Source organism: Pseudopipra pipra, chromosome 1 (genome assembly GCF_036250125.1).
Source record: "Pseudopipra pipra isolate bDixPip1 chromosome 1, bDixPip1.hap1, whole genome shotgun sequence".
In the NCBI taxonomy this organism is placed as follows: domain Eukaryota; kingdom Metazoa; phylum Chordata; class Aves; order Passeriformes; family Pipridae; genus Pseudopipra; species Pseudopipra pipra.
Window position 1 is genome coordinate 86215355 of NC_087549.1, and position 27908 is coordinate 86243262.

Consider the following 27908-nt stretch of genomic DNA (forward strand, 5'->3'; position numbering starts at 1 on the left):
GTACCTGGACACTGCCAATACATGAGCACACAAGCCCAGCTCCACTCTGACAACGATGAATTATTGCAGCTTTAAGACTGAAACTATTCCTGGAGATCTCCTCTGTTTGCATTGCAATCCTTCCCTTATTTATCAGTCCCTCTCCTTCCAAGCCATCCCAGCGCTTTCTGACCCCTCCTTCCACATACACCCACTGGTTGTTTTTCTATCTGAAGGTCACTTCAAGATGGTTGAACGTAGCATGTGTCACTGTGCTAAACTGCTGAAGCCAGCTCCCATGAGACAAAAGGAAACTTGGCAAAAATCAGGAAATTTCTTTTTTGAAATGAGTGCATGTTCATTCAAAAGTCATGGAATCTCTTCAACTTAATTTTAATGGCGACAAGGGAAAAAAATGGACAATGGTTGTTTTGCTGGTGGTGGTGCTGATGTTTTTTTTCATTTTACATGACAAAGTTGGCTTCTGCTATATGTAATTATTTCTATTTCCAGCCTGCCCGGTACAAGGTGATACAGCGAAACAAGAATTACTTGCAGATGGTTTCCAAACTAAACTACAATGCTAAATGAAGTAACTTACTAATGGAAATTATTAAAGTTGCTTGGAGCCCCCCAGAACACTGGAGGCATTTTAAGGTTACTGCAAAGAGATTTGTAGACAGGATCAAGTGCCTCCAATGAGTTGAGAGCCTCCTGTGAGATGCCAGGGCAGCCAAAGGAGTCTCAGTGGTTCACAGAGCCCTATAAACACACACATTGCAATTGCCACCAAGTGTTTTTGCCAGGTTGTGTCAGAAACAGCTGTAGCAGAGGGACATGCAAGGTTTTACATGGAGCACCAACATACGCTGTAAAAGATTTTAGTTAATAACTTTTATTTTTTGAAGTTCACTTGAAAAAACACACACAGAGCTGATGCTGGGATGCTTTTAATCAAAATTCAGTGTTCACATTTGGATTTTCTTCTTGCCAGTATATCAGCTGTCATTTCTATCTAAAAGTTTCTAAAAATTGTTTAAGAGAATTTGAGGACTAGAAGATGGGTGTTGAAGGCATCTTCGCAGCCCAGGCTGGGGCTGAGGTGTAATCCAGTACTTTCTGGAGGTAGTGGGCCCTTGTGCAGCTGAGAGACAATCTCACACCAGCCAGATCTCCAGTTCAGACATATAGGTAGCCTCACAAGACAACAGAAAATTAATTTTACTACTCTGCAGAGTTAGACAAGGTATCTTTAGAGAATAGGGAGCTTTTCTCCAAATACTTACCTGGGCAGGTTCCCCTAACAGCAGCCTTTTAAGTGAAGAACAACAACCAAGTCTGTAGCAACTCCTCTACTATGGTGCAAGGCATCTGCCTGCTAGATGTCCTGCCAGGACAAAAACTAATCCCTGAAAAATTCTGTCTTAGCCACCTCTTAGGTGTCCTGTTCTGTGACACCAAAGTTCAAGTTGTTCTTTCTTTCAACAGGGCACGGTGGGGTTATATACATCAATTGTAAGAAATATAGAGATGATAACAGGGACTGGGAGAGCCCAGAAAGTTTGAATTCATACAGTTCAATAGTAAATGCATCCCAGCAATTTCCACATCTTCACTACTGCTATGGACTTTTAGGTAAATGCAAATTCTCCATTTGTTGAATCTAGATATATTATGTATATTACCTTGGTATTTTGCCCTTCCCTGAATCCCCCAAAGCATTTATTACTAACAAAGTTAATTAAAATGAGAATGGTTTTAGAACTAGAAGAAATTACCTGACAGCACTGAAAATGGGAATGCTCTGTGTGCTATAAAACTTGGGAACTGCACTTCAGGGTGTGAACATTTCCATGAAAGCAGTTACACTGACGAAAGATGATAGGTAAAATAGCCTGAAAATTTGTGTATGTGTGGGAAAGGGAGTTCAGAGATAGTTGACTGGAACAGGAATGGATATTATTATAGTAAGCCACTAGAAAATGTTGGTTTTTTTTTTTTTTTGGTTTTTTTTTTTTTTTTTTTTTAGTTTGTTGCTGAGCTATAGATTCTTGCTGTTATAAAGAATGGCCTTGGAATCCAAGACCGAGGTTTTAAAAAGTATTTGATGTAACAAAAAAATAACAGACTAGTGGACAAAACATAGCATAGTGTGATACACTTTCTCTTCCCTAACTCTTATAAGACTTGGCAACATTATAATGCCAGCATATTTCATGACTCAAAAAATAAAAACCAAATGATTTTGTCATCACTGTTCCTGCCAAGAGACACATACCTCCTGCTCCTTCACTAGATACCAGCATACTTCAACTCTGTTCTGCTCACGAAGCTAATAGCCAGGACTGGTACATGTGACCCCATGCAGCGTGCCAAAGGGAGCAGCCAAAGCTGCAGAGACAATACAGACCAGCTTTTTAACAACACAGCTCTTATACAGGAAGTATCTTTGCATTGTGGAGAGGAGCTTGGGGATAAAATTCTTGTGCCACTTGTTTCCATTAGAGTCATCAATAGGTTAATCAGTAAATAATTCTAAAAATTACATGTTAACTGTTATGTTTCTGAAGAACCACAGACCAATCACCCAGTTGGATGGCAGCACTTTGTGTGTCCCAAGATATTTTTCACAGGGCTCTGCAGATCTGGGCATGTGGAATTTTGCCTGATACAATGACTGAACAGGGGAGAGGTCTTGTTTAGAAATCTAAACCATGAAATTTTATTTCAGCTACATTTTTCTTAAAGGATGAAAGACTGATGTTTGCTTGTTTGTTTGGAGTTTTTTGGATGCAATAACACAGCAAGTACTGAATTCTGCACCATATTTCAGGTCCCCAGAATATAAGGGTACATGGCAAAAATAAATTAAAAAAAATAATTCCAAAACATGCAGGACGAAAATCCTGAGCATTCATCATCTGGGCCCCAAGGGCACTCACAGGTCTGGCTGTCCCTACCAGCCCCTGGGTTTCCCACACCTGCCCATGGCACAGGTCACCATGTGAGCCCCCCCAGCCCCAGGAACACTGCAGCAAGGCTGGTTTCACACTCCTTAGAGCAGACCCACGTCCTGGCCTGTCCTTGGCCCATCCCCATCCTCAGGGAGGTCCCTGATGCCTGAGGCTGCCCTGGTTCCCTGCTCCTGGCAGGGTGGTGGGACAGACCCTGGCTGCCCAGCTCTGCCCTGACAGCCCCATGGGAGCCCCTGCTTCCACCAGCCCTCACGGGGCTCTGGTATTCAGCTGGTTTTCATATGAGGAATTTGGTTGTACATTTTAAAAATTAGCAATACTTATATATTTATTTTTAATACATACATTTTAAAGTGCTTTAAAAGATAAGTAGTTATCATGTGGTTAATAATTCATAGAAAAATTCAAATTAATCAGGGGACAATACTGCATCACAAGCCAATGACGCTGCTTTTCAAAATATTACTCAAGGAAACCTCAGTGATAGGGAGACCAAAGAAACACGGTAGGCTGACAGCAAGGTCAGGAATTGAAATAAAATAGTCCAACACCCACTCCAGTGCACACATCTACTAGGTGCTATTTCTACTTCACCATGGTTAACTAGAAGAACTGACAGAGTTAAAACTAATGAGAGTAAAACAAATAAACAAATAAAACCATTCCCAATTCTAATTCAAGAGGTTGCTCAGAAAGCCTTTGCATGAGTGATATCTCCATTCTAGAAATTTACCTTTACAATTTACCTTTACAATCTGCTTTATTTTCAAAAAAAATAATTGCCAGGTTTGATTTCACTGATGGTCTTGAAAATGCATTCCTCCACTAAACCAAGTGGCATTAAACCACACACACCTAGACACAAAATCAACAGCTAGGCAGAGAGGTTCCATATGGATACACACCATGTCTAGAGTATGAGTAGCACATGGAGCACAGAAATTGCCAAAATTCATCCTGTTTCCAAAACTATAAGAAAAAAAAGAGGATTAGACATGTCTGGGAAAGTGCCCTCAAATGAAAAGGAAAAAAAGAAATGAAGCCACTGTTTTAAGCAGTAGAAGTGTACTGAAGGTGAGTTTTATTTTATTTCATTAAAATATATTTTAAAAACATACTGTGTAAAAGAATTAGGATCCTCAATAATTTATTATTTACATTAACAAATTCTGTTTGACTGTTATTCTATAGATAGAAATGAAAAGTCTGCAGAAAGGAGTTGTATCAGTTTTTTCGGGACCAAGCAAGCCTCTTTTCCAAGAAACCCTTCCAAAACGCATCCCTTCCCATTTCAATCCCTTCGAATTCAGATTTGCAAACAGTTTGCAAAAAGCTCAATGAAAGGTCATGTTGGCAAGTGTTGAGCACTCGTAGTGAGAGCAAGGACTTCTGAGTGCTCTGCTAGAGAAAGACTCTGAGGAGACTTTAACATCACACTAGTCAAGAGGTTGCAGAGTCCAATCCCACTCTTGCTCCCACTGTCCTATCTCTGCTGAAATCCATGGCATTACACGACCCCTCCAGGCAGATCTTGGAAAGCTAGACAGACTCCTTGAGACTGGTTGGCAGTGGAACAACTGTTTTTCCTACCACTGTAGACACAATACAGTTTATCAGGCTTTTTCAGTCCAAATACAACATAAATCTTTTTGTCTTCCTTCCCAACCCTGGGAAGAAATATGCATAGGGAATTATTTCTCTGATGTAAACAACTGTAAGCACCATTCACATATGCTGGTCCACATAAAAAAAAAAAAAAGTTGTATCAAAGTGCCTGCCATAGCCTTGACCCTTCTTAGCAGAGCAGCTCAGCTTTCCCATCAGCTTTCCAGAGTTCTGAAATTGTATGGGTACCCAAACATCATGCACAGTCCATTGCAATGCCAGCTGCTGCCTGCTTTACTATTCCAGGAAAGAGCAGTCACCCTTTCAGTGATTATATAAAAGCCCATGATTAAAAGAAGTAAAGCCATCAGCTCATGTGTTCTGTTTCCTGGAGGCACTCAATGGTATTTCTGACATCTCGTGTAAGGCACCAATCAACCAGTAGCTGAGCAAAAAGTGACCCACAAGACCTCCATTAAGCAACCGCAGAGGGAACTGACAAAGTTCAGCTGGTTTGCTTGTCTTCTTGCTTGCACATCATAAAAAGCGTGGTCACGCCATCTGGGGAAGTTTCTGCTGGTATCCTAAAAGAGGAAGCCTCAAATTGCACTGCAAGCCGAGGAGCACGGATGACAGAGTACCACAGCACAAGTTTCTGATGGCTGCATCAGAGTGGCAGTTCCCACAGACATGGCAGAGATTTCCTTGAGCCCCAAGAGGCCTCTGCTGCTTTGCTTTCATAGAAAACGAGTTTGTTGTCAACAGCCAAGCAGTAACCTCCTTACAAGATGTCTCCATAATACACAACAGAGGACCACACTACAAAATCAGCTTTGTGGCGTACTTGCTGCAGCTTCTCTGCTGTTGGTCTTGTCTGCACAGCCTTATTCACAGAGTTGCAATGCCAGAGATAGCAGAGCCTATAGATGAAGAGGTTGGCTGGATGCTGGCTGACTGCATCCTTGAGCAGTCTCAGTCCAGAATGTCAGTCTCAAATGGAACCAGGTGGTAGTATGTCAAATTGGTGACATAAGCTGTTGGATCATCACTGTCTTCTAGCTCTGAGGTAAAGTCACTAACACTTTCGAACCTAAGGAGAAATGAAAGAAAAACAAACACCGAAAGGCATTAAGTCATTAATGTTCATTTAGAAAATCAAAGTCAAAGGAATTGGAAGAACAGTACTAAGGGAGAGGGAGAAGTACTTGGAGCTGATTCCATCCACACCTCCTCCTCCTCCCTCTTACACCCATGTGTATAAGAGTATGAGAGCCATGGTACATGCAAGCAAATAATCTTATTATCCCTGACTTTCAAAGCTACTGGTGAGGAAGGAAGGAAAGAAGCAGCAAGTGAGCCTTGGAAGAGTGAATCATGCAGCTGAAGTCCACATCCTTCTATTTTTTTCCCCCAGCATGTGGCAACAACACGAAATGTCTCAGTTCTTATGCAAAAGTGGAAAGGGAACTGCCTTTGTTTCCCATCTGAATTTGGACTCTCACCATTTTACTTCACAGGTACCTTCCTTGGGTTTGGCTTTTGTAAGAAGCCAAATGTCTAATGTGAGTAGGAAGATATGACTACAGTGTCCTTTCTCCAGAGCCTTGCTGTCCTCCCTGGGGCAGAAAATTTAAATTTTGGCAAGCAGAGAAATCCCAAATATAAAGAGATTTCAAATTTAGTTTTATTTGTTTGGGTATTTTCCTTCCCACTTCCCAAATCCTGTGTTATAACCTGAACTTTTGCAAGGCTTACCCACTGTCTCACACCTACTCTAAACCAGAAGGCATCGACTTGCTAAAACCTACACCTTCCTCAATTATACACATTTTCCATTCCAACGAGGCTTGAATTTCTGCAATAAGAAACATTATCTTCTTCCTTGATAGCCTAACAGTTAAAGGCAGTCACTGCAGGCCAAGGATTAAATTTCATCTGTTTTAGAAAGGGATTTGAAGAACTGTCAAGCTTCTTTTTCTCACATTGTCTTAATATTTGGAAAGAACTTTCATTCACTCTGATAGAGTGAGAAATAAAGTAAAATAGAAACTGAAAAATTGCACAAGATGGAAAAAGAAATCCTAACCTAGCTCTGACTATAGCATGTATTCTAACACCTTTTTAGGCTGGTCTACTTCAGCTCTCTGAATGGCAGATAAACAGAGGAGCTTTAAAAGAATTAATGTTTAAAACTGCATCTCACTAGCACACAAACTAGTTAGACTCTTACCTAAGAGTTGCTTAGGTAAGTGAAGCAAACTCACCCTAGAGGGTGACCTAAGAGTCAGGTATTTCAGAGGACCTGAAGAAGAGTGGTAGGATAAATAAACAGATATATCTCCCACTCCCATCTCTTCCTGAAACTTTATTTAGAAGCATCACAAGTGATTGGATAGCCTGGTCTACACATCCTGCAATGTATGGCCATAGTTCTGTCTTTTCCATACTCCTGACTGGTCCTTCTCATCTCTTTTTTTTTAACTATGAGAACCACAATATTTTTTTGAGCAGAAATTTGTAGATTTTCTCCTGCAGTGCTGTTGCTATGCTCTTTGCTTTAAATGAAATAGAAATGAGACTGAACTTTGAATGTTTATTACCCTCATTCCTCCACTCCCTCCAGGCTATTTGCTTCCCTGCATGTGTGGGAACATGTGCAGAAGGAAGTTGACTTGGTATCTTGCAAATACTTCACAGATCACGTTGTGCTATCTTATGCACTGCTAGTGATCCAGAAACAACAGATTATGAAATACCAGTGGGGCAGATAGAATGAAGAAAGCGTAAGAGGAGTCAAGAAGGCTACTCAGATTCTGCTCTCTTTCTCTTGTCAATAGTATAAAACTAGATTATTACAACTGAAAGGTCCCACAGATTTTTTGGTTCTTCAGAATCACTGATAGGTTACTACAACCAGAATGTGAGGTACAAAGCAGTGGCATTCAGATGCTGTGGTTAAGCAGAAAGCTTTCCTTGCCACCAAAAAGGAAGTGTGCGCACAGAAGTCTGCACCACTCCAGAGTGCTCATACAAAACCAAACCCAATGAATCAGGACTGTTTACTACAGTTAGCAGTTTATAGGCACTCAACAGTCAAAATACTTTTGTGCTGTTACCAACAGGTCTTTTTCTCAAAATAAACTCTGCAAGCTACTATGGACCTGTAGATTCCTAAATGCCCAAACTCCTGCCCTTGCCATTTTTTCCACAAAGTACCTTGACACACACACTGTCTTTCACAAGAGCATACTTCTTGTGCTGTAAGACACACTTCTTTACCATTTTAACCTCTGTTAATGCATTAGAGGAAGAATGCCTGGAAAGCTGCCTCCCAGGGGCCGGGATACCTTCCACTAGACCAGGTTACACAGAGCCCCATCCAGTCTGGTCCTGAATGCTTCCACGGATGGGGAGTCCACAAGCTGGGCAAACTGTTCCAGTGCCTCACCACCCTTACAGTAAAGAACTTCTTTCTAATATCTAATCTAAATCCACCCTCCTTCAGCTTAAGGCCATTTCGCCTTGTCTTATTACTATAGAAAATTTCTGCTTAAAAAAAAAAAGTTCAATTTTTAACAAAACAGCTGTGCTACACTGGGGCCATTATCTCCTTGCTATTACCTCTTGACTATAAAATACAGCTACAGAATGAGAAAATTTAGGCCACCATATAAAACACACATTTGAAATTTACTAACTTCTTGCCTTTTGACTTCACATCCTTCGGGAAGTTAAAGCACAAATGCACAAAGTCAGGCTGTTACCCTAGATTTATTGCTTCCACCACAGTTTCTGGGAAACCATGCCCACAACATAGTTTTTATCATATTAGTATTTTCTGGCCTTAATAGACTCTGACTTCAATGGGATGACAGTTAGATGATGGCAGTTTCTGATCTCAGGTCAGCAAGTTTTGCTTGGGCTGCAGCACATTTTTCAAAACAAAACTAGTTTATAAGCATTTTTTTATCAAAATTTTTTAAATAATCAAAATAAGAAAGGAAAAGGCTTCCTTTGGTAATTTGCTCTTATTATTTGTCATTCTCAGTATTAAAGAGTGATCTACTGAGAAGTATATCAACTTTAATTTCCAGACAATGGCCTTACAGAATTACCTCTAGTGTGCCATTTCAGCCTCATTAATACAAGCTTATAAGCTTAAATGCTGTTAGCAAGGTCAAGGTTCAAAACACTAAGTGATAAGTTAATAAAAAGTCTTCAAAAAGTGACACTGTAGCCAGAGATACACTCCAGCTTCTGAAAAAAATCTTGTCTTGCTACAGACTGTCAATTACCACATTTCAAATGTGGCAAGACAGATCACTGCTTTCAAAGATAAAGGATCCATAAGGCTTTTAGTATTCTGTTTCCATCATTTTGACTGGTCTAATGAAAAAGCAGGTAATGTTTCTCATCAAAAATATTTAAACGCTTCACTACCTGAAGTTCATTTAAAACATCAATCACCTGCTATGACAGAAATCTGTGCAGATTTCCATCAATACCCATTAAGTCACTGACTTAAGACCTACATGAATCACAGAATCGTTAGGGTTGGCAGGTACCTCTGGAGATCATCTAGATCAACCCAGGGCACCGAGGGCAGGTGACACAGGAATGCGTCTAGGTGGGTTTGGAATGTCTCTAGAGAGGGAGAATCCTCGACCTCCCTAGGCAGCTTGTTCCAGTGCTCTGCTCTCCTCAGTGTAAGTTCTTCTTCATGTTGAGGTTGAACTTCTTGTGCTTCGGTTTATGGCCATAAAAGCCCTACTGGTTACAGGTCTCTGACCCCAGAATACCTCCATGCATTAGGAGCAGAATTTACCAATAAAACTCCAAATTCCCTTTTCCCTAATGAAAAACACATGCTCCACCAAGTCCCAGCTGACCTTTTTTCAATTACGTTCAGCAGTGTCTTCCCCTCTGAGGATGGTGTTTTGCATCCCAAACATCCTACTACCCTTCGTAGTAGGATATACCATCTGTAAGGATGTTTGTCTTTCCAGATTTGGGCTCAAAGAAGCTCTCATCACAGTCATGAGAGAAAGAAAAAACTCTATTCTCACCTGGCAGGATCCCTATGACAATCACAGTTCTTTTTTCACACAGAGGACTGAGCTCCTTGGCATCAATCATTCTGCCCTTTTAACAAGAAATCGCTGTGAAGTGCTAGCAATCAGGCTCAGTAATCTTTAGCCAGTCAGAATGACAGCTGTACCAGTCTTGCTCTTAGACAGACAACAACATTTTGCTAGGGGGTAGGGAAAGCTACAGTTTACCCGAAGGTGACGGCACTGGTCATGCTCAAACCCCACTTACAAATGTTCTGCTGAATCTACATCCAGGTGCTTCTCTTTTCCATTAGGTATACTGTGGTCAATGACTATTGTTTCAGTGTTGGCTAAACAAAATCCATTTGATCGCATGATTTCTGTTGGGAGAAGAAAGAAAACAAGATGAAAAAAAAAAGCTGAAAACCAACTGCGTATGGTATGGAATTGACATGGCTATGAACTGAGACGTGTGCATGACACTGAAAATCTGCACATGAAAGCAGGAATGAAGAGTTGGTTTTGTAGCTTCTTACATCTGCAAACTGCCAGTGCTCAAGCAATTTTATTCACCTAATCAATTCATGACACAGAGCATCTGAAACAACTAGCACTACCAAAACACAATTGTATTTTTCCTTGTCAGTCCCAGGCTTAAGCCAGTTAAGGAAAAATAAAAAGACAGAAAAAAGGAAATAAAAAGTGGCTTTCCAAGTTAATTCACCCACCAATTTTAAGTCATGTAAAGCAATACCATGTTTTACACTGTCCTTAACCCTGCTTATTTTTCTCACTGTTTAAGAAGCCTCCAATACAGAATATCTAAAATTTACACCTAATTCCACCAACTTACTACCGTGGGGAGAATTTATAATTAGAATAGTATTTGATGTGAACGAGAAGTTAATCCACATCTGTGCTGTACGGAAAGTCAAACTAGGCAAGTCACAAGGATTTCTTTTGGCCACACAATCTTAGATTAAGCTAGAAACGTCAGAAAACAAATATACATCTTTTAAAAAATCAGCACTGACTTAAGTAGGATAACTCTTGATCTGCCTCAAGGTACAATGGCCCTGTGTTACAGCCTTTCATTCTGAGCACAACAAAAGGAAATTAGCCTGTGGCAGAAAATATGGTAGGCAGAAAACACACAAACAAATTTCAGCTATATATACAGTTCAAGTAATGAACAGGAGATGAGATAGGAGAAAGAAGGTAATTTTTTAACATTTACATGGTCCTAAGGTAAAGTCAGAACTCACTTCCATATTTTTCTTGAGAGTCATCTTCGACTTTCAGTCTGTATTTTACTGCAACCCACTTCAGCAGAATATGTTTGGGGGTTGTAAAAACAGTGAGTCCCAGCAGAATCACACTTCACATTACTTATCTTGAGCAAACATTGTACTGCAGAATAAGATTTACACCATAAATTCAAATTCAGCCTTCATGTAAGAGTCTAAAAGGGCGGCCCCTTCTCTCTTTCCCATCACCTACCACTGTGAGAAGGACCATGTAGGGGACAATTTGTTTTTTTCAGAGAATATACTTTTGACTGCTTTTCTAAGACTGCAAGCCACGTAGAAAGCTGCTGCACTACGATTAACACAAATGCCAGTGTTTTCCTAGTGTCCTTGACATGACCTAAGAGTTACAGCATTTCACTGCTTCACATATTATCATTTACTGCCATCTACTGACAATGCTGCCAGACACCGAACCATTCCCAGCGTGCAACATACAGACGAGGTAAATACCAATTAACAGCAAACTTCCACCTATATTCTTACATTCTTTGCAGCAATCAGTCCAATGATAAAACTAATAAACACAAGATGCTTTTGGATAGCTACATGGGTAGGAGAATTTTCCTCTAATTAATTAGGTATGACAAAACCTGCTATTATTCAGATAACATGGTTTCCATAGCTCCTCTACATACAGGAGCTGTAGGAGGGCTTCCTTTGCTGCTAGCCTCTGTCCATCCAACAGGCACCCTTGCTCTGAATTTAGCTTCATCTTGACTGTCTTCTCTGTGTTGTATCCACCATGTGCCAATTCAGTCACGCACACACAGAGTACATGTGCCCTGAGGGGGTGCATTGCCTTCTCGAGAGGTATATGAAACCCTTCCAAACAGCAAAAAGCTCAAACCAGAGAAATGCTTCAGCCTCTAACCTATGTAATTCCAAATACATGTATTCTTGATATTTGCTGTTTGCAACAACAGCAAGGTATTATTGACAGCAGCCACCCTCTGGAACATTTTTATAGCATTTAGTTTGGCTTTCCTTCACTTCATAATGGGCAGGATCTAGGACCCACTTTGCAGCTCTGGTCTCACAGAGTAGCAACATACTTCAGACAAAACCCATTAATATGCTCTCAAGGGTCAGTGCTGAGAACATGACCTGACGTTCAGGAGCAAAGAGAGTAACCGTGGTCAGCCTTTGGAAAAACATACACATGAGGAATTTTATGTCAGGTTTCTACATCAATTCAAGGCATCATCCAAACCTCCCTAGCCACAAGTGGGGAGCATGTTGGCTCCCATTTCTTGCTCCCAGAAAGCCAGACTTGTGTCACCCCACTTTGCAGTATATCCCTGGGGGCGCTCTTTACAATCCCTGAGCTGCCCCACAGCCTGGGCTTGGGTGGCTCAGCGAGAAGGCATGAGACCAAACTGGGTGGCAAGATCACGCTTCTCACTGAGTCTCTGTATTACACACTATTCTTCTAAAGAGTTATTAATGGGCTTTCAAACCATCTTCCATTTAATTAAAAAGATATTTATTTAACAGAGGACTAATTCACTTAGAACCAGAGCTAAGGATCAATTACAAATAGTTTACCCTGTGTATAAGAACAACCTTGAAGTCACACTGTTTACACCTTTCAGCATGTTGACTGGCCATTAACAGATACATCATTAGCACCAAAGAAAACTGATATCAGTTTCTTGCTAAATGGTTTATGCGTTTTGGAGGACTATGTAGTATTTCACTTCAACTAGCTCTCCGAATAAGTTCTTCTTGTGACACACACCCAGCAGTTGACATTAGGCACAAACAAAATGTTTCAGTATGGAAATACAAAACCAGGCACACCAGAAGTTCGCAAACCTTTTAACAATGGTCAGTAGCAGACGAAGAGGGAAAAGGTTAAAAGAATAGGCAAGGATAGAGTAATACTGCTCTCCACAATCCCCACTAGCAATCTGTGGTTTAGGAACTTCCCGTGTCTCCACCTGTGACAGGTTTCAATGTACTTTTCCTCCACTTGCTTGTCTAATTCCTTTTTGAAGTCACTTATGCTTTCAGTTCCACCATATCCTATGACAATGAGTTGCACTCATCAACTGTGTTTTGTATGAAAACAAAACAATATTATAACCTTTCTTTTGTTTGCTTAAAGCCTGTTGTCTGTCAATGATATTGGATAACCTATAGCTCTTGTTTCAAGAGAAGTACAGGGTACTGACCTCCTTCTATTCACAGCTCTGTAGATTTCCATCACACCCCCACTCTCATCTCTTCTCACAGGTGAAGTGTTTTTCTTTATTTAACCTCTTTCTTAGAGAAGCTGTTCAACAGCTTGAGTCCTTGTCCTTTATTTGTGTAATTTTAAATTCTATTATATCCTTTCTGAGATGGAGAGACCAAAATTGTGCACAGTGTTTTCAAGACGGGGTTGTGCTCCTCTCCTCTGTTTTTGCCTCCTTTCCTAATAATATCCAATATTCTCACTGCTGGCTTTGTTCATCGCTTGGTACTAAGCTTACATTTTCATAGAACTGTATCAATAGCCTCAAAATCTTCTTTTTAAGTGGTAAAAGCACTATCATAAGTGACAATATGCAGTAAGGACTGCATTTTCCTCACATCCACTTATTTGCATTCATCAGCCTCCATTTCACCTGCCACTCTATCACCTGAACACGTTGCGTAGTATCTCAAGGCTAATTATATGTTCTGTATAATAAAGCAGACTACTGAGAACTATCTTTTGAATTGCTGATAGAGAAAGAATAAGGGGAACAGCAAATAAAGTAATTTTTATTCTGTAATTCTTGAGTCAACTGCAGGAAGCTAACAACTCTTACCTGATATTTTAACTGGACTTTGAAAATTTGGCTGAATTTTATGGACATTGTCATTTTTCAGAACTTGGTCCAAAGGAGATCTCTCAAAGAATGTGAGGACAACTTCAGACCTTGAATACTTAAAAAGAGAGAGAAAAATAACAGATATAATTTTTTACCAGTGGTTTGCTTTATTCCCCTTCTCCCTCTCCACCCCTTTGTAGTATGACAGAAAGACTTATTACAGGCAACGGCTTGGAGGCATCGTACACAGTTCTGGCCCTCAGCAGTTCTCCAAGATACTCAATAAATTGCTGTTTCTTTCAGAGTTTGGCAAAGCCCACCACTTTCTAATCTGCATGAGAGTGCACATCACCATAAGGAGGAGTCAAGCTGGGCTAAACTGGAATTTGGCTTGCTCACCTTCCAGGGCATGTTTATAATAGTCTTCAGAAGCTTTTCCACTTCATTAAGTCTGGCTTCTATATCATGGGCTTCTTTTATTGTGATGAGCCCTAGAAACAAGGCAAATAGATCATAAGCATAGACAAAAGCACACTTACACACATTTCAGCAGCCAAAAGCAGCCACTCAGGATGTGAATAACCTCGAATATGCCTCCCAGAAATGTCTTTTAAACCAACTGATCATAAAGAGTGCACCTCAAACTGAGGTGGGTGTAGTTACGAGCAGAGTTGCAAGCCTGACACAAACTCAGCTGTTTGTGATCATATTTAGGAATTGCAAGACAAGCAGAAGTAGAACCACCTACTCCCTCACCCACAGTTTTGCTACACAGCATTCCCAGCAATGATAATCAAACAGCCTGTTTTCTGCTTCCAAGAACCATTATTCATCCTTTTTCTTCCTGTCAATAAAAAGCAAAAGAAAACCCAAGAAAACAAAAAAAAATACAACCCACAGATAAGAGGAAAATAATAAACACAAGCTAAACAAAAGGCTTTGAGGGTAGTTTTGTATTTCTCTGACTGTAAGCCCCAGTGAGCGCCCCAAGGAAAATTTCTCAGTATCAAGTTCTTCGAGTGCAAGACCACTGTTTGGATTTCTTTTTTTTTCATATAATCACTGAATTACCACAGTGCTGCTGAAAGAAATAATATGTGAATTTTACTGTCCAGTGTCCAGAATGATGGATTACAATGCAATTTTGAATTGCTCAGTATGGTGATCTTCAACTGTAATACTCTATTTTGTATGTATAACCTGCAGGACATCTGTAACTTCCCCCTCCTCTAGCAGACTGAGAGAAACATAGCACAGGTTTCTCATGTACAGGGAATTCGAGGAGAACTAAACCCCAAAATCTCACATTCCTCTAGCAGCCCTTTTATTTCTGATATTTGCAACATACTTTTTCTAACTCAAGCAGCATTTAGCCTCTACATTTGTGCATCTTTTCCAAGGAGTAGGACACACGCATGAAAATGAAATACCTGAGAGAAATTATAAAATTTAACAAGCCACACCAAACAAACAAACAAAAAAACCACCAAAAACCTGGAGCAGGAAAAGATCCAATAAATCAAAACCATAAAACCATCAAAACCGCAAATCTGCAAAGCAGTCTGTGAGAAAGCACTTCAATATACTAAAACTGTGTTAAACTAAGTACATCTCTATCTCCCTATTTAAAAGACAAATGTACACGAAGAACCATAAATATGCACAGCGTGGGAACACCCACAGTTTCAGTCTGCATCAGTCTGTGTTGTTTGCTACCAATGAGATGTGATCCCATACAAACTTTCCAGACAAAAGTGTGACTTTGAAGCTGTCAGCTCTCCTCCAGTTACAGCTCTAAATAAAACAGAGATTGTTTCCAAAGCAACTGGGTTTACTTGATGGTTGACCCACAAAAGTAGCCTGTTTGTATAAGCCCTTCTATTGCTCAACAAGTCCTTCATTTTGCCTGTTTTTTCAGCATCACTATCACTTCACCCCAGTACAACTCACTGCCCCTTCTAATTGCAGAGCAATGTATACCTGCAGGCATATAAAGGAAGGCAGTGTGTGTTTTGCTTTGAATGGTTACACTACAGTCGAGTAGCTTTGCATGGAAATTCTCTGAAAGGCTGTAAATGAGAAAAAACTCATCTGCATGGGTCCACAGACTGCATATTAGCTGGGCTGTGCTTCACATTACAGACCTGAATTGCAGACCAGCACCTTTCATCTTCCTAACTACTGGGTGTGACCAGGCCTGAGCGGATCTGCTTCGCCCCTCCACAAATATGTTCCCATCCCACATCTGAATGACATTCAAACCTTTCAATACAAGTGGTTTCATCTTCCCTTTAAAAAAAAAAAAAAAAGAAAAAAAGAAAAGCTGCCAATGGCCCCATGGCTCAGACACCCACCTATGGACGTTAGAAACATGCTGCTGCCCTGCTGTAGCCCACATCACAGAAAACAGGGCCAGCCACCCTGGTGCCAGCTACTGTGGGGTGCCTCCACTTCACCTGCTGGTCATGATCCACTCTGCACAAATACTGACATCGCTAGAGCAGAGACTACCCGGCTGTGCCTCCCACCTTGCAGGTGAACATCTCATCATCGACCCACACAGGATTCGGCATTCAACTGCTCTGTGTCAAATCTGCCCTCGATCTTGGACCCTTTCCCAGATAAGCATTTACTGTTGAAATTAGCATTTTACCAAGAAAAGGGATACTTTCAAATAAATGAAGATATTCGGATAGGGAGGGGGAGAAAAAGAAAAAAAAAAACCCAAACCAAAAAAACACCTTGCCAACAACTCTGAGCATTCATCCTGTGAGGAAAACCAGCCAAGTGGTTAGGACTTTCTCTCATTAGTAATCAGGGAAAGCATCTGCAGCTCCACACGGCCTTTTTATGCTTCACCAAGAAGTCAGACAAGGCTGTCAGCCTGTTGCACTGTCACAGATCATCCCGTGGGAGGTTTCACAGCTTCTTGCATTCACCAGGAATTTCCAGCCCTGGTATATTTCCTCCTTCCAGCTCTTGGAATGACACCAGCCATGCAAACCCACACTCCAACTTGGAAACTGGCACAGACAACTTGTAACATCTGACACGATAAAACCCACTTCTTACTGAAGCTTTTAGTAATATCAAAACCAAAAAGCAGACAGCGTAGGAAGGAGAGTAAGTGATACATCTGCCTGGACAGCTTCCTATATATGTGCTTAATGATTGCAGACGAACAGCTTTGGGGTATACAGCTGCTGACCTTAAATGAATTCTCCACGTAGGGAATTCAGTTTGGCCAGGCTAAAGCCTTCCTTTTCATACATCTACAGCCCAAACACACAGAAACCACTTGCCTGGCTATATATATATGTTGAAACCCATAATTTCTCCTGCAATTGCCACAAAGTTTGTAAGGCTGTCATTTATCTTAATTCTGCAAGTCTCTGTTTTTAAGAGTTAACAGATGCTTTTGTGGTTTTCAGTTAGTCATAGCCAATGATCCCATGGCCCAAGACACTGCTCCCAATCCCACACCCATGCAAACCAGAGTGAGGCACTGGCTGCCCAAGCAGCCAGGAGGAGTGCAGATCCCAGTCCCTCCTTTCAGTCCCTTTCAGCACTCACTAACTGGCTGCTGTCATCAACCACGGCACATACGTGCATGAGGAACACCCTGGTTTCGAAAGGTAAAGTCTGTGGTGTCGACACTGGTTTAAGGTGCTCTCACCCTCCCCTGCACCTCATTTCCTCTCCCACACCACAACACAGGGCCTTCTCTGCTTTGCCAGCACAATTAGGTGAGCAGCAGGGAATACCTCAGACCGCTCTTGTCAAAGGCTACACCTCAGGAAACCCCAGAGTTCACATAAGAAGCAAGAGACTGCAGGATAGGATGCCCCATTCAAGCTCCTTTCTCACCCAGGAATCAGGATTTGTGTAGAGAAGGGTCACAGAACCGCACCCAAGTTTCTTCACTTTGTGGGGGCTTCTCTCCTGCCTGTCTTCTTTCTCCTGTTTGGAAGATTTGATGAGGCAAAAAGAAAGGAAAAAAAAAAAAAAGCCAGAGACTGATGTAGGATCTCCAGACCCTGGAAATGCCTGAACAAACAGACACACACATGCCAGCTGACTCTGCAGACAGAGCCCAGCACTCCCATCATTCATTAACCCTGATACAAATGCACCACAAGCTGGATGCATCTGGAGCGCGTGGGACCCACTGACCGCATATGAAGCATCCATACAGCAGCTATAACATGCCCCAAGGCTGTTGTCTCTGCCCACAGACCATAAATATGTGTCTAGCCTATATTTCCATCTGGGGCTTTTACAACCCAAGAGCCCTCATTCCACTTGCTATAAAATAAAAATAAGATACCGGTAAAGCAAACAGTATCCTGGAACCAGTTGTGTTTTCTCCACTTGTTCAGTCATGCAACAGAACTGAGCTCAGAGCTGGGAAATTTGTTAGTGAGGTCATGGTGAAAGGCTGTTCTCATGCCTTTTTCTCTGCCCTGGCCCTTGTCTGACTGCTAATGGAAAACATGCACAAACTCCTCCCAGGAAAACTTTGCTCTCTGTCTTGTTACCCATACCGTGCTTGGACAATTAGTTATTATTTCAAGTGATTTAAATGCTATAAACGTCTATGTTTATAGGGCTTGAGGTAAACTGGAGTCCCTCTGGCTCCTTTTTTTTACCACAAACCCTATTGCCAAATACCACAAACTTCTAAGATTCCTTCACCCTGCACACAGGGGAGCCCACACGCTGGGTGCCGGGAGGGACGACACAGGCATACCACCAGGGTGGCACTCACCTGCTGTGTGCATGGCCCCCATAGTCAGTGACCTCACTCAATCCCTTTGACATAATCTCTGCCACTTTCCAGACCAAAAGCCCCAGGCAGAGTCCTCAAGACTCTGTGAAAAGGATTTGGTTGCCATTTGAGACCAAGCGTAGGTAGCAACTTTACGCAGAGCAACACGTGTCTGGAAAAGCACAGTACAAACAGCACCACAGGCCTGCAGCATCCTTCCTGCTCTGGGACCCTGGTGCTGGAGCAGCTGCAGGAGGCTGGGGGAGCAGGCCAGCAGCTGTGTACCTGGTATGCTGGCTTAAGGCATGGGAGAGGGGCCCAGAGCTGCAAACAGGCAGGAAACGAGCTCAGCAGCAGAGGAGAACAAACTGAGAGCCAACCTCTGATGTAAACACAGAAGCCTTGGTAGTGCTGTCCTATTACTGCCATGTGAGCCACCAAATCTGCAATTAATGACATTCTGAAAACCATAGATAATGCATCCCATGCTTCTACCGCAGGAAGCAGGACAGGAATTGCAGCATGTGCTTCATGGCTCATAATGAAATCATAGAGCAGTCCTGATGGTCAGCATTGACAATGAGCACGTTGTCTCAAATATCCTATAGTGCCTTCTGAGGAAGAGTAAGCTCATGCCTAACTCCCGTATGTCTCCAATGTCATCTTTCAATGATGATACACAGAAGTTTGTTTTTTCTGGAGATGTGTTGCTATATACAAGTCGCTATGTATGCATGATCTCAAACTGTGGGCAAACCCTATTTCTCCAATTTAAAGGACTACACTTCATGCTTGTGGCCAGGACAGGAACAAAAAATGTCCAAGAGATACCCTACTTTCTCAAAATCAGTTTAATACGTATGGGAGGCTGAGCAAGAGCAGAAGCCAAGGTGTACTTTCTGAAGATGTGTGCAAGGTGGAATGCAGATACTCCTAAATGCTCTATATTTAAGAAGTTCATGAAGATAAGTATTACACTGAGCCCCTCTCATCTAGATTCAGATCTTGAGTCCATCCTTCTCACTTTGCACAAACCCGCAAGCAGCAGTTAGGAACTTTAAATCTTTAGGGAACACACGTAAGCTGTCTTGCATGGGAGACTGCTATTCTGCTCTCTCTCCTGACCAGACTATTGCTTCAACAGGAGATATGCCCCTTTTCCCCAGTTATAGTATTCATTAACACTGCAGTGCTCAATATTTTTTATCCTTTTCCCTTGTTCCTCCTTTGCCTCAGATATGTACTAACCCACATGTACACACACAATCCAGGATGGAGCAATAGGATGAAAGTTCCAGCTGCGACAGAAGATATACAAAATCACAAATAATGTTCAATGATGTTCAGTAAGAGTCTGATTTGATTCATCCAAAGAAGGGCCAAATCCAAAGTCAGATTAGGCTGCTACGGACCATCTACAGTTGACTTCTGAACAGACCCACAGACAGATATTCCACAGAAACATGCAGGAACTGAAGCTACTCAGCTGGCACATTGATCAAGGCTGAAAGGTGGCAACTCAGCCCAATGTTTTCTGCTACTGTGCTCCTTTGTACTGCTTCCCATTTCCTCCCTCTGCTAAACTGGGCTCTTCTCAATACCACTTCAGCTGTCACTTTTCCCTGCTTCATGGCCATGATCCATTGCTCCTCCTAGCAGCTGCCCAAGTAGCATCCCTCCTCCCTGCAAACATGTGTTCCCTCAACCTTGCCACCTGGGAACTATGGCATTAGCCACCTCAGACTGGATTCTGAAAAGGGTAAAACTCCCACTAACAGCTGACTCCTCTCTGATGAAGGAGAAGAGGATGAAAGGTTGTTGGAAGGGCAAAAGAATACTCAGGGGTATGTAAAGGCAGGAAATTAAAAAAAAAAAAACCAGCATATGGGAAAGCTTGTTTCACACATTCTTCAGTAACTCCGCAGAAATAACACCACAGGAATCCCTTACATCCAAAGACTTGATAAGATCCAGAGAACGACAGATAATTACAGGCAATTAGGGATAACAGATCTTCAATTAGTAGAGACCAGGACTGTCAATTTTCTGTTCTCTGCCTGTTATTTATGCTGTCTTCTGCAGCATCTGATTCTCATCACTAGGGACAGGAGCTAGCTATGGCACTGGTCTGACTTAAGTCTGGCAGCTCTAGCAACTCCTCTTCGATGCCTCTTGCCTACAACACCCCTCTCTGGGACAGACACACTTGCCCCTTTCCTTTGTGGGGAAATTCATTCATCTCATATGACAACAGTCACTACAGTCTCTAAAGTCTTTACAAAGGGTTTGCTATTTATGCAATATTACTCACCAAGATCTATCTTGGTGGCATTACCGAGGGAGCAGCTAAAAGTATATGGTGGAGTTAAAAAGAGGGGTGTATGGAGATGGACTTTTCAGGTGTATCACATATTGCACTGCCCTTCTTACCTTCTTAAACTTGATGTTGAGGAACAAAATTTTTTTAAAGAGGTATCAATGCACAAAGTGCATGTAAGTCACTCCATACTTTAGAAGGTCCAGTAGGTAGCAACAAGCATATTGAAGATACCAAGATAAATCTGTTTGATGCAGAAAGAGAAATTCAAAACACTGCCCACACCTAGCTCTAACACAGGTCACTTCTTCTTTTGCAGTTCATATAAAGCAGATGTAGGATAGGGAAAAGTCCTATCCAAATAGCTGCCTGACTGAAATCCCCCAGAACAGAAGTTGTCACCATGACCTCCTGAGGACCCTAGCACACTCAAATACTTCTGCAAAGCACGGAGGCAAGTTAAAAGCTGAGAAATCCAGACCCTCGAGATGATGGGTTTTCCACACATTGTATTATTAATGATGGGATCTCCCAGGATCTCTGGAGGGGAGATGGCACCTCTTGGTGGCAGAACTCAGCTGACAGGCTTTCCCCACAGAGCTCCTTGTCTTGATGCCTGATGAACCACAAAAAAGAAAAAGATGTAAAGGAAGAATGAGATAAAATGAATAAAGCAGTCAAAGCATGATGAAAAATGTGAGCTCCCACAATCATTTTTACTGCTGATTTCTTATCAGGTGAGAACTGTCATGAAAAACACTACTCATTTCCATTCCTTTCCACCAAAATCTTCCCCCACACATTGCCTTCGTTCACCACAAAAAAAGCAACTTGTGTCTAGCTTTATAACAACACAGCCAGCTTCATTTATCTCCATCATTACCAATGAACCATGAAATTCAGCTAATAAAAAAACAAACCCAGAAGCCACAAACTTAATTTTGGTTACACATTTCTGCTAGAGCCTGATAACCAAGAGCTGCATCCTTTGTCTGCCAGACAGAAGCTCTGAGCAAGCTCCACTAATGAACTGTTGACAATGTCAACAATGAAAAGAGCACAATAGATGCAGTGTATTTATCTGTATTGTCACAGCACCGGAACAGCTGCTGTCTGTGGAAACCACTATGCTCCTTCTGTAGAACTCCCTCTTCTCATAAATCACACTCCCAGATGGTCTTGTAAACAACAACAACAACAACAACGCTATAATGCAGCATATAGAAAACTAAGTTACGTATGCAACATTTGCAAGCAAATACAATGTTCCTGGGCTGGCTCTTCAGGAGCTGCCTTCTGCTTTGTGCACGTCCAGCAGCAGCCCTGCAGGAGCTCACCATGTGCTTCCTGGTGCACAGCCACTCGGACAGGACACAGAAAACAGCTGATCATCTGCTTCCCACATGAGGCAACCACACCAGAGGCAGGCACAAGGCTCAGAGATCAGCACTAGTCATCTGTGAGGGACTGCTCAGGGTCTGCTGCAGGTTAAGTGACTACCTCTATGCTATGGGGCAAGTTAAAGGTGTAAGGTTTGTATAGGAAATCTCTACCATTACCAGAAAGCTTCTATGGATGGACAAAAGTCGAGCACCAGCAAGGCAGAAGGCAACAGAAAAGTTCTGGAGAGCCACAGATAACTATGGATGGCAGCACACCAGTGAGGGAAACCTGGAAGCAAAGAAAAGGAACAGAAAGCAGCTCAGGGAAAGCAACTTGGAGGAGCAGAGAGGAAATAATAGAAAGGAGAGCAAGGGGAAAAAAGGCCACAACAGAGCAGAACGAGTCAGAGGAGGCATAGAAAGGAGGAAAATGAGCACTTTGGGAAGAGAGGCCTGTCTAGTATTAAAATAAACCTGTCAGAGAGTTTTTGATTTGGCAGCTCAGAGTATCAGAGCAGGACCAGGTGCTACACATAGGTGCAATACAACCAGTGACATTGAAAGAGCATCTGAGCCTCTGTTCTGATGACAAGGGCAACAAACAAGTTCAGAGGAGGATTGTCAGAAACCACTCTGCCACTCTGTGGGCAAAAAACATCCCAACTTTGACAGGCTGGTAACGTGCTCTTTTGCCTTCTGGTTCTGCACTTAAGGGTTGATTCTGCCCACACTGAAGTCAAGGCAAGAGAGGTGCCTGACTGCACTGAAGCTGGATCATCTTAGATGAGAACCCCTCACAAGCAGTATTTACAGAAAATAGGAGAGGGGGGAAAAAAAGAGTACTTTTTCAGGTTTAGACCTCACTTTTGGTTTCTATTGGGTCTGTTGTAACTATTTCTAAATCATCAATTTTAAGTCAGCTTCTAAGTCCATAGCTCTGCCTTTCTCATACAAACTGATTTAAATACAAAAGTTGTTTACTTTGCATATAGAAACAGACAGTTTAGTAACATTAGGCTGTGTTCACTGCAAGAGTGAACTAGCCTGTGTTTTTCTGTGATCCTCTTTTCTACATTTGCCTAGAGCAAGGGACAGGCATATTTCAAAGACGAATAAAGTACTAGCAAGTTATAGGTAACATCATAGTGAATCATATTTAGTCACCCTGCAGGTATGCACATAAATAACCTTGTTTACCAGCTTACTAGTGAGATGCCTTGTGTTTTTGAATGTCCTTGGCCTTTAGCATCATAGTACACTCCAGATGCAGAAAGTGCACTTTGCCACGTGCTCTTATTAGTTATCAAAGACAAGACCAGATTGTGTGAATGCCAGACTCCCCACTGGGACCTCCCCTCTTCTCATATCAAAGAAAGGGTAAGATGAACTGCCGCTGCAGAAAACTATACCTCCCATCCTCTCCTCGGAAATTTCAAAGCACTCAGCAGCTCCAGCGAGTACAGAGGGGGAGAGCATTGTGGAAGTCAGTCCAAAAGGATGAGGGGTGAAGAAAGGAATGGAGAGGATGGTTTGCTGTTGCTGAGCAAGAAAAGGAGCACACTCCTGCTCAGTATGAGCTGTTTGCTGAAGCTAGCAATAAAGGTAACAACCAACTCTTTCTAATATTGCTGACTTTTTTTTAAAAAAACAAACCTCTTAAAGAGTTAATAACATCAAATAGCTCAAGCTTTCACTCCTCAACCATATCCCTTAAATGTAACATACTGCAGCTTCACTGAGCTGTAGGATAATGCTTTTAATGCTCCTTAGGCAAATCTGTAGGGACTGTGGAGTCCTTCAATGCAATGCAAATTTGGTTTGCAACACTTCACCACTTCCTTCCTCCAGATAAAAGGCACAGCTGATATTCACCTTCTTTCAGAAAGCCCAAGATAAATACACACACATATACAAACTCACATACATATGCATATATATTTGTATGTATACAAAAATACACACAAATGTATATTACTAAATGCTAATACACACAAGAGTGGGCTTTTGTCAGGTGTTTTTGTTGCATTAAGTGTACTGAGCTTCACTGTAGGCAGAAGGATGTCTGCTTTTAAACAGGACATTAAGAAACTATGCTTACCTCACGAATTTTGTAAAGATCGGACATGCCCCATGCAATCTCTTCTTACCTCCAAAGCTTTGCATCAGTGTCACTAAGTTAAATGAGATTTTTATGTTTCAACTTTGTCAAGTTACACAAGGCTGTGGCCGGTCAATTTAAAATGTTGGTATGACAAAGTGTTCTCTAGGCAGAGAAGCACACTCTGCAAAATAATTTTTGTTAGAGCAGGAGGAGCATAATTTTAAACAGAGTATTACTGAAATTGTGACGCATGCTGTGACTGCTTAGAAACTACTCCTGATTTTTATTCTATCTCTGTTGCAACGTTAACCCCCACCCCCCCAATAAGCTGAACAGATCATTTGTTTATATTGGGTTTTGATTTTTCAAATCCTGGGCTGATGCTTTGCTCATTCCCAATTCTACTGAAGTCAGTATGTCTCTTCCTGAGAGAAAGGTAAGTCAGGGTTGCTGGCTGTAGGTCTTAGGGAGGGATTGAGCAATGCAGTCTGAGGATGGTTAATCTTTCCCAGCTATTCATGCACTAATGGTGTATGCTACCTGGGACTGTCAAGTAAAGCCAGTGCAAGGGACTGTAATCCCATCTGGCTCGAACTGCACAAATAATGCCTCAGAGAGATGTGAAAATAGTTTTAATATTTTGCAAAAGCTGCAGCAGGCCTTGAGACATGAGAGAAACCACGCTCACTTGAGAGAGGCACTGAAGAATGAAAATGGCTCTAGGACAAGAAGTGGCTCCTGTGCACAATGGGAGGGGCAGGAGGCCAGGGCCAGCAAGGATTTGCGGCCAGACCCAGCACACACCACAGCCCAGCTGCCAAGCTGCTCTTCAGAGCCCCATAAAGCCAACAAGAAGGACTACTGGCATCCTGGGAGGCCCAATTTTAGCCACAGTGACCCTGGCAGGTGCTGTGCCCTGCAGGCCATAGGCAGGCTTGCTCCAGACCTACCCAGCCTTCTCAAAAGCCAGGGCCCAGCTGCCATATAGACTTGAAGGCCGTGTTACTTAGAATTTACAGACATTCAGCGCTACTAAAAATCACATTCTGAGTACTTTATGTAGGGCACACAAAAAGGGTAGCAAGTTTTCACAATACTTTAGATCCGTGGTCAGCAACCTAATAGCATAAGACACTGTACGTGCCAGGCACACATCAGAGCTGAGAGGTGGAGGTCTGGGACCCGCAGGACCCCCTATTCCCAGCCTGGACCCAAGCGGGGGCAGACAGCCCTCCTCCGGCACCCAGCCCCCGCAAGGACTTCCCACCCCGCACGCCGGAGTGGGCAGCAAGGGGATGCGGGGCGTGCAGCTCCCCGGCTGCCTTGCGCCCGTTCCCGCCGTCTGCAGAGGGCACTCAGGGCCTGCGAGTGGCGGCGGAGCTCCCGGGGCCGGCGGGGCCGAGCTGCCACCTCCCGGCAGCGGGAACGGGAAAGCCCAGCGCCGGGGAACACACGCCGGGAAGCGGGATGCGGCTCCCGAGATCGAAAGAAGCTAAGGAGAGGTAAAGGTACAAGCACTTTTATGTGAGGCACATAAAAAAACCCACCCTACTCCACCACCAGGGGTTAGGGATCTGGCAAGACAACGGAAAAAGACCTGTCTCACTTTAAACACCCGCCAGAAAAAAAATCCTTGGGGAGTCAGTCCGGGAGAGACAATCCCCACTCGCAGGGAACAGGGCCCGCTGTCGCATAGGGAGGGCAAAGAAATTAAGTCCAGTATGAGCGGTGGAGACCCAGCCCCGAGAATGGGAAACCGCAGACCCTCTGCAAGGGGGTCACACTAGCAAGGCGAGAGGCGAAGTGAGATCTAGGGAAAACTTCCCCATCCTCTCACAGAGGAAAACATGCACAGAATATCGGCTCCTCCCCGTTCCTGTTCAATCAAATCATCTACGTGGTAGCTCAACAACCAGGGAGACTGGAAGTGCTACGCATACATCCATTTTTAGATGACCGGATGCTCCGCACCACTCTACACACTTGAAATATGTTAGAGCAAAACGCGTAGCTCTATCTAAAAAATACCTCAATCGTTAAACAAATTAAAACCAAGCCCCAAGACAGCTTAACGGGTACATCCTGCTTCTGCACAGAGAGACCTGAGCATGGGCAACATCCCCCGACTTGGGTTAATCCACTTCAGAAACTGGAAGGGAACACTCTCTAACCGCTGGTGCAATTCCCATTTTGCAGAAGTTATGCGAGGAATTATGCCAGCTCCCAGACTCGCTCCGTCCACTGGCAAGCGTCGCAGCCTCTTTTTTTTTTTTTTGCCCTCTCCTTGTGGCAAACAACATACCAAGATACAGAGATTTTTCAGCTACGCCCCTTCTCCCGCCAGCCACCCCCCAGCCCTTCCTCGGGGAGACCGGAGGCACCGGAGAGGGGCAGCGCGAACGGGGACCCCTTTGCTCCCACAGCCCAGCAAAGCCTGGAGCCGCACAGCGGGAGACAGAGACTGGGGTCTTCCTCCTGCTGGATCCCCCGGCTGCGGGGTAGCCCGTATATTTAAAAAAAAAAAAAAAAAGGGAAACACAAATCAACATCTCAACATCCCGGGCGGAGTTTCCGACCGCAAAACGCCCCCGTAGCTTTTCTGCCCCCCACCCCGTCCGGGCCCGCAGCCGCTCCAGCTCCTCACCCCCCTTCCCTCCGTCCAGAGGGACCCGCTCGCCCGCCCGTCCTCCCTGGCCACCGCCACCCCCGGGGAACCCGCCCGCCCTCCCGCCGAGCAGCAAGAGCCATGCCCGAGAAAGCTGCTCAAACCTTGGAGCAAAGGGGAGCGGGACAGCTCGGGCCGGTCCTCAGGGAAGGAGTCGAGGAGCCGCTTAAAGAGGCGGCCGAGGTCAGAGTAGCTGCGGTGCAGGTAGAGGATGTTGCGGTCCGACCACTCGGTGCGGATCTCGTAGAACTCCTCCTCGTCGCCCCGCCGGCTGATGATGAGCCGCCGGATCCCGTTCACCCAGCAGCCCCGCACGTACATGTTCACCAGCGAGGTGCCCTCAAACACGGCCGAAGCCATCCCGCCGCCGCCCGCACATCCCCCGTCGCCGGCGCAGGGCGAAGCGCACCGCCCCGCGCCGCCGTGGCCAAGTTAAGAGGAGGAGGAGGAGGAGGAGGAAGAGGAGGAGGAGGAAGAGAAAAGGGGGGTGCCACCCGCCCCAGGGCCCCCCCGGCCCGGTCCGGCTCTGCCCGCCGGGGCTGTGCCGCCTCCCGGCGCTGGAGGGAGGGCTCGCTAGTGCCTCATAGACGGCGGCCGGCGGCGAGGGAATGGGCCGAGCACCTCAGCCGCTGCCCCGCCGAGCTCCCAGCCCTGAGCAGGGCGGCTCTCACCCCCTCCTGGGGCGGGGAGCAGGGTGGCTCGGCCCCTTCTTCCTCGGCGCCGCAGGAAGGCAGAGCCCCTCCCGTCCACGGCGGGGGGGACTCCCCCAACCCCGGCCTCGCAGCCAGCGCTCACCCCCTCCGCCAAACGCTGCGGTCCCCGCGGGGCGGGATCCTCCTCTTCCTTCTCGGGACGGTTTCGCAGACGTAACAGACGTGACGAGGAATTTTTTTCCCCTCCCAGTGACCCCAGAAGTTTTCTTTTCTGTTTTTTTACTTTTTTTCTTTAAACCTCCAT

The 27908-nt window shown here is 43.8% G+C and overlaps 1 protein-coding gene across 1 annotated transcript; it reads right to left on the reverse strand.

The window, feature by feature from the left end:
• Window positions 1-4018: 4018 nt before the first annotated feature.
• PXDC1 (PX domain containing 1) lies at window positions 4019-27664 on the reverse strand. Its single transcript, XM_064663544.1, has 5 exons — window positions 27056-27664; window positions 14118-14209; window positions 13716-13833; window positions 9879-9990; window positions 4019-5649 (listed from the first exon to the last, which is right to left on the reverse strand). The coding sequence occupies exons 1-5, from the start codon at window positions 27309-27311 to the stop codon at window positions 5532-5534; spliced, it is 696 nt and encodes a 231-aa protein (XP_064519614.1). The 5' UTR covers window positions 27312-27664; the 3' UTR covers window positions 4019-5531.
• Between the last annotated feature and the right edge of the window lie 244 nt (window positions 27665-27908).

Excerpts from the sequence above, each read along its gene's own strand:
- PXDC1 (XM_064663544.1), bottom strand. The coding sequence starts at position 27,311 with ATGGCTTCGGCCGTGTTTGAGGGCACCTCGCTGGTGAACATGTACGTG. Across the intron at positions 13,834-14,117 it reads TTATAAACATGCCCTGGAAG|TATTCAAGGTCTGAAGTTGT; the intron begins GTGAGCAAGCCA and ends TCTCTTTTTAAG. Across the intron at positions 5,650-9,878 it reads GTAGATTCAGCAGAACATTT|GTTCGAAAGTGTTAGTGACT; the intron begins GTAAGTGGGGTT and ends ATTTCTCCTTAG.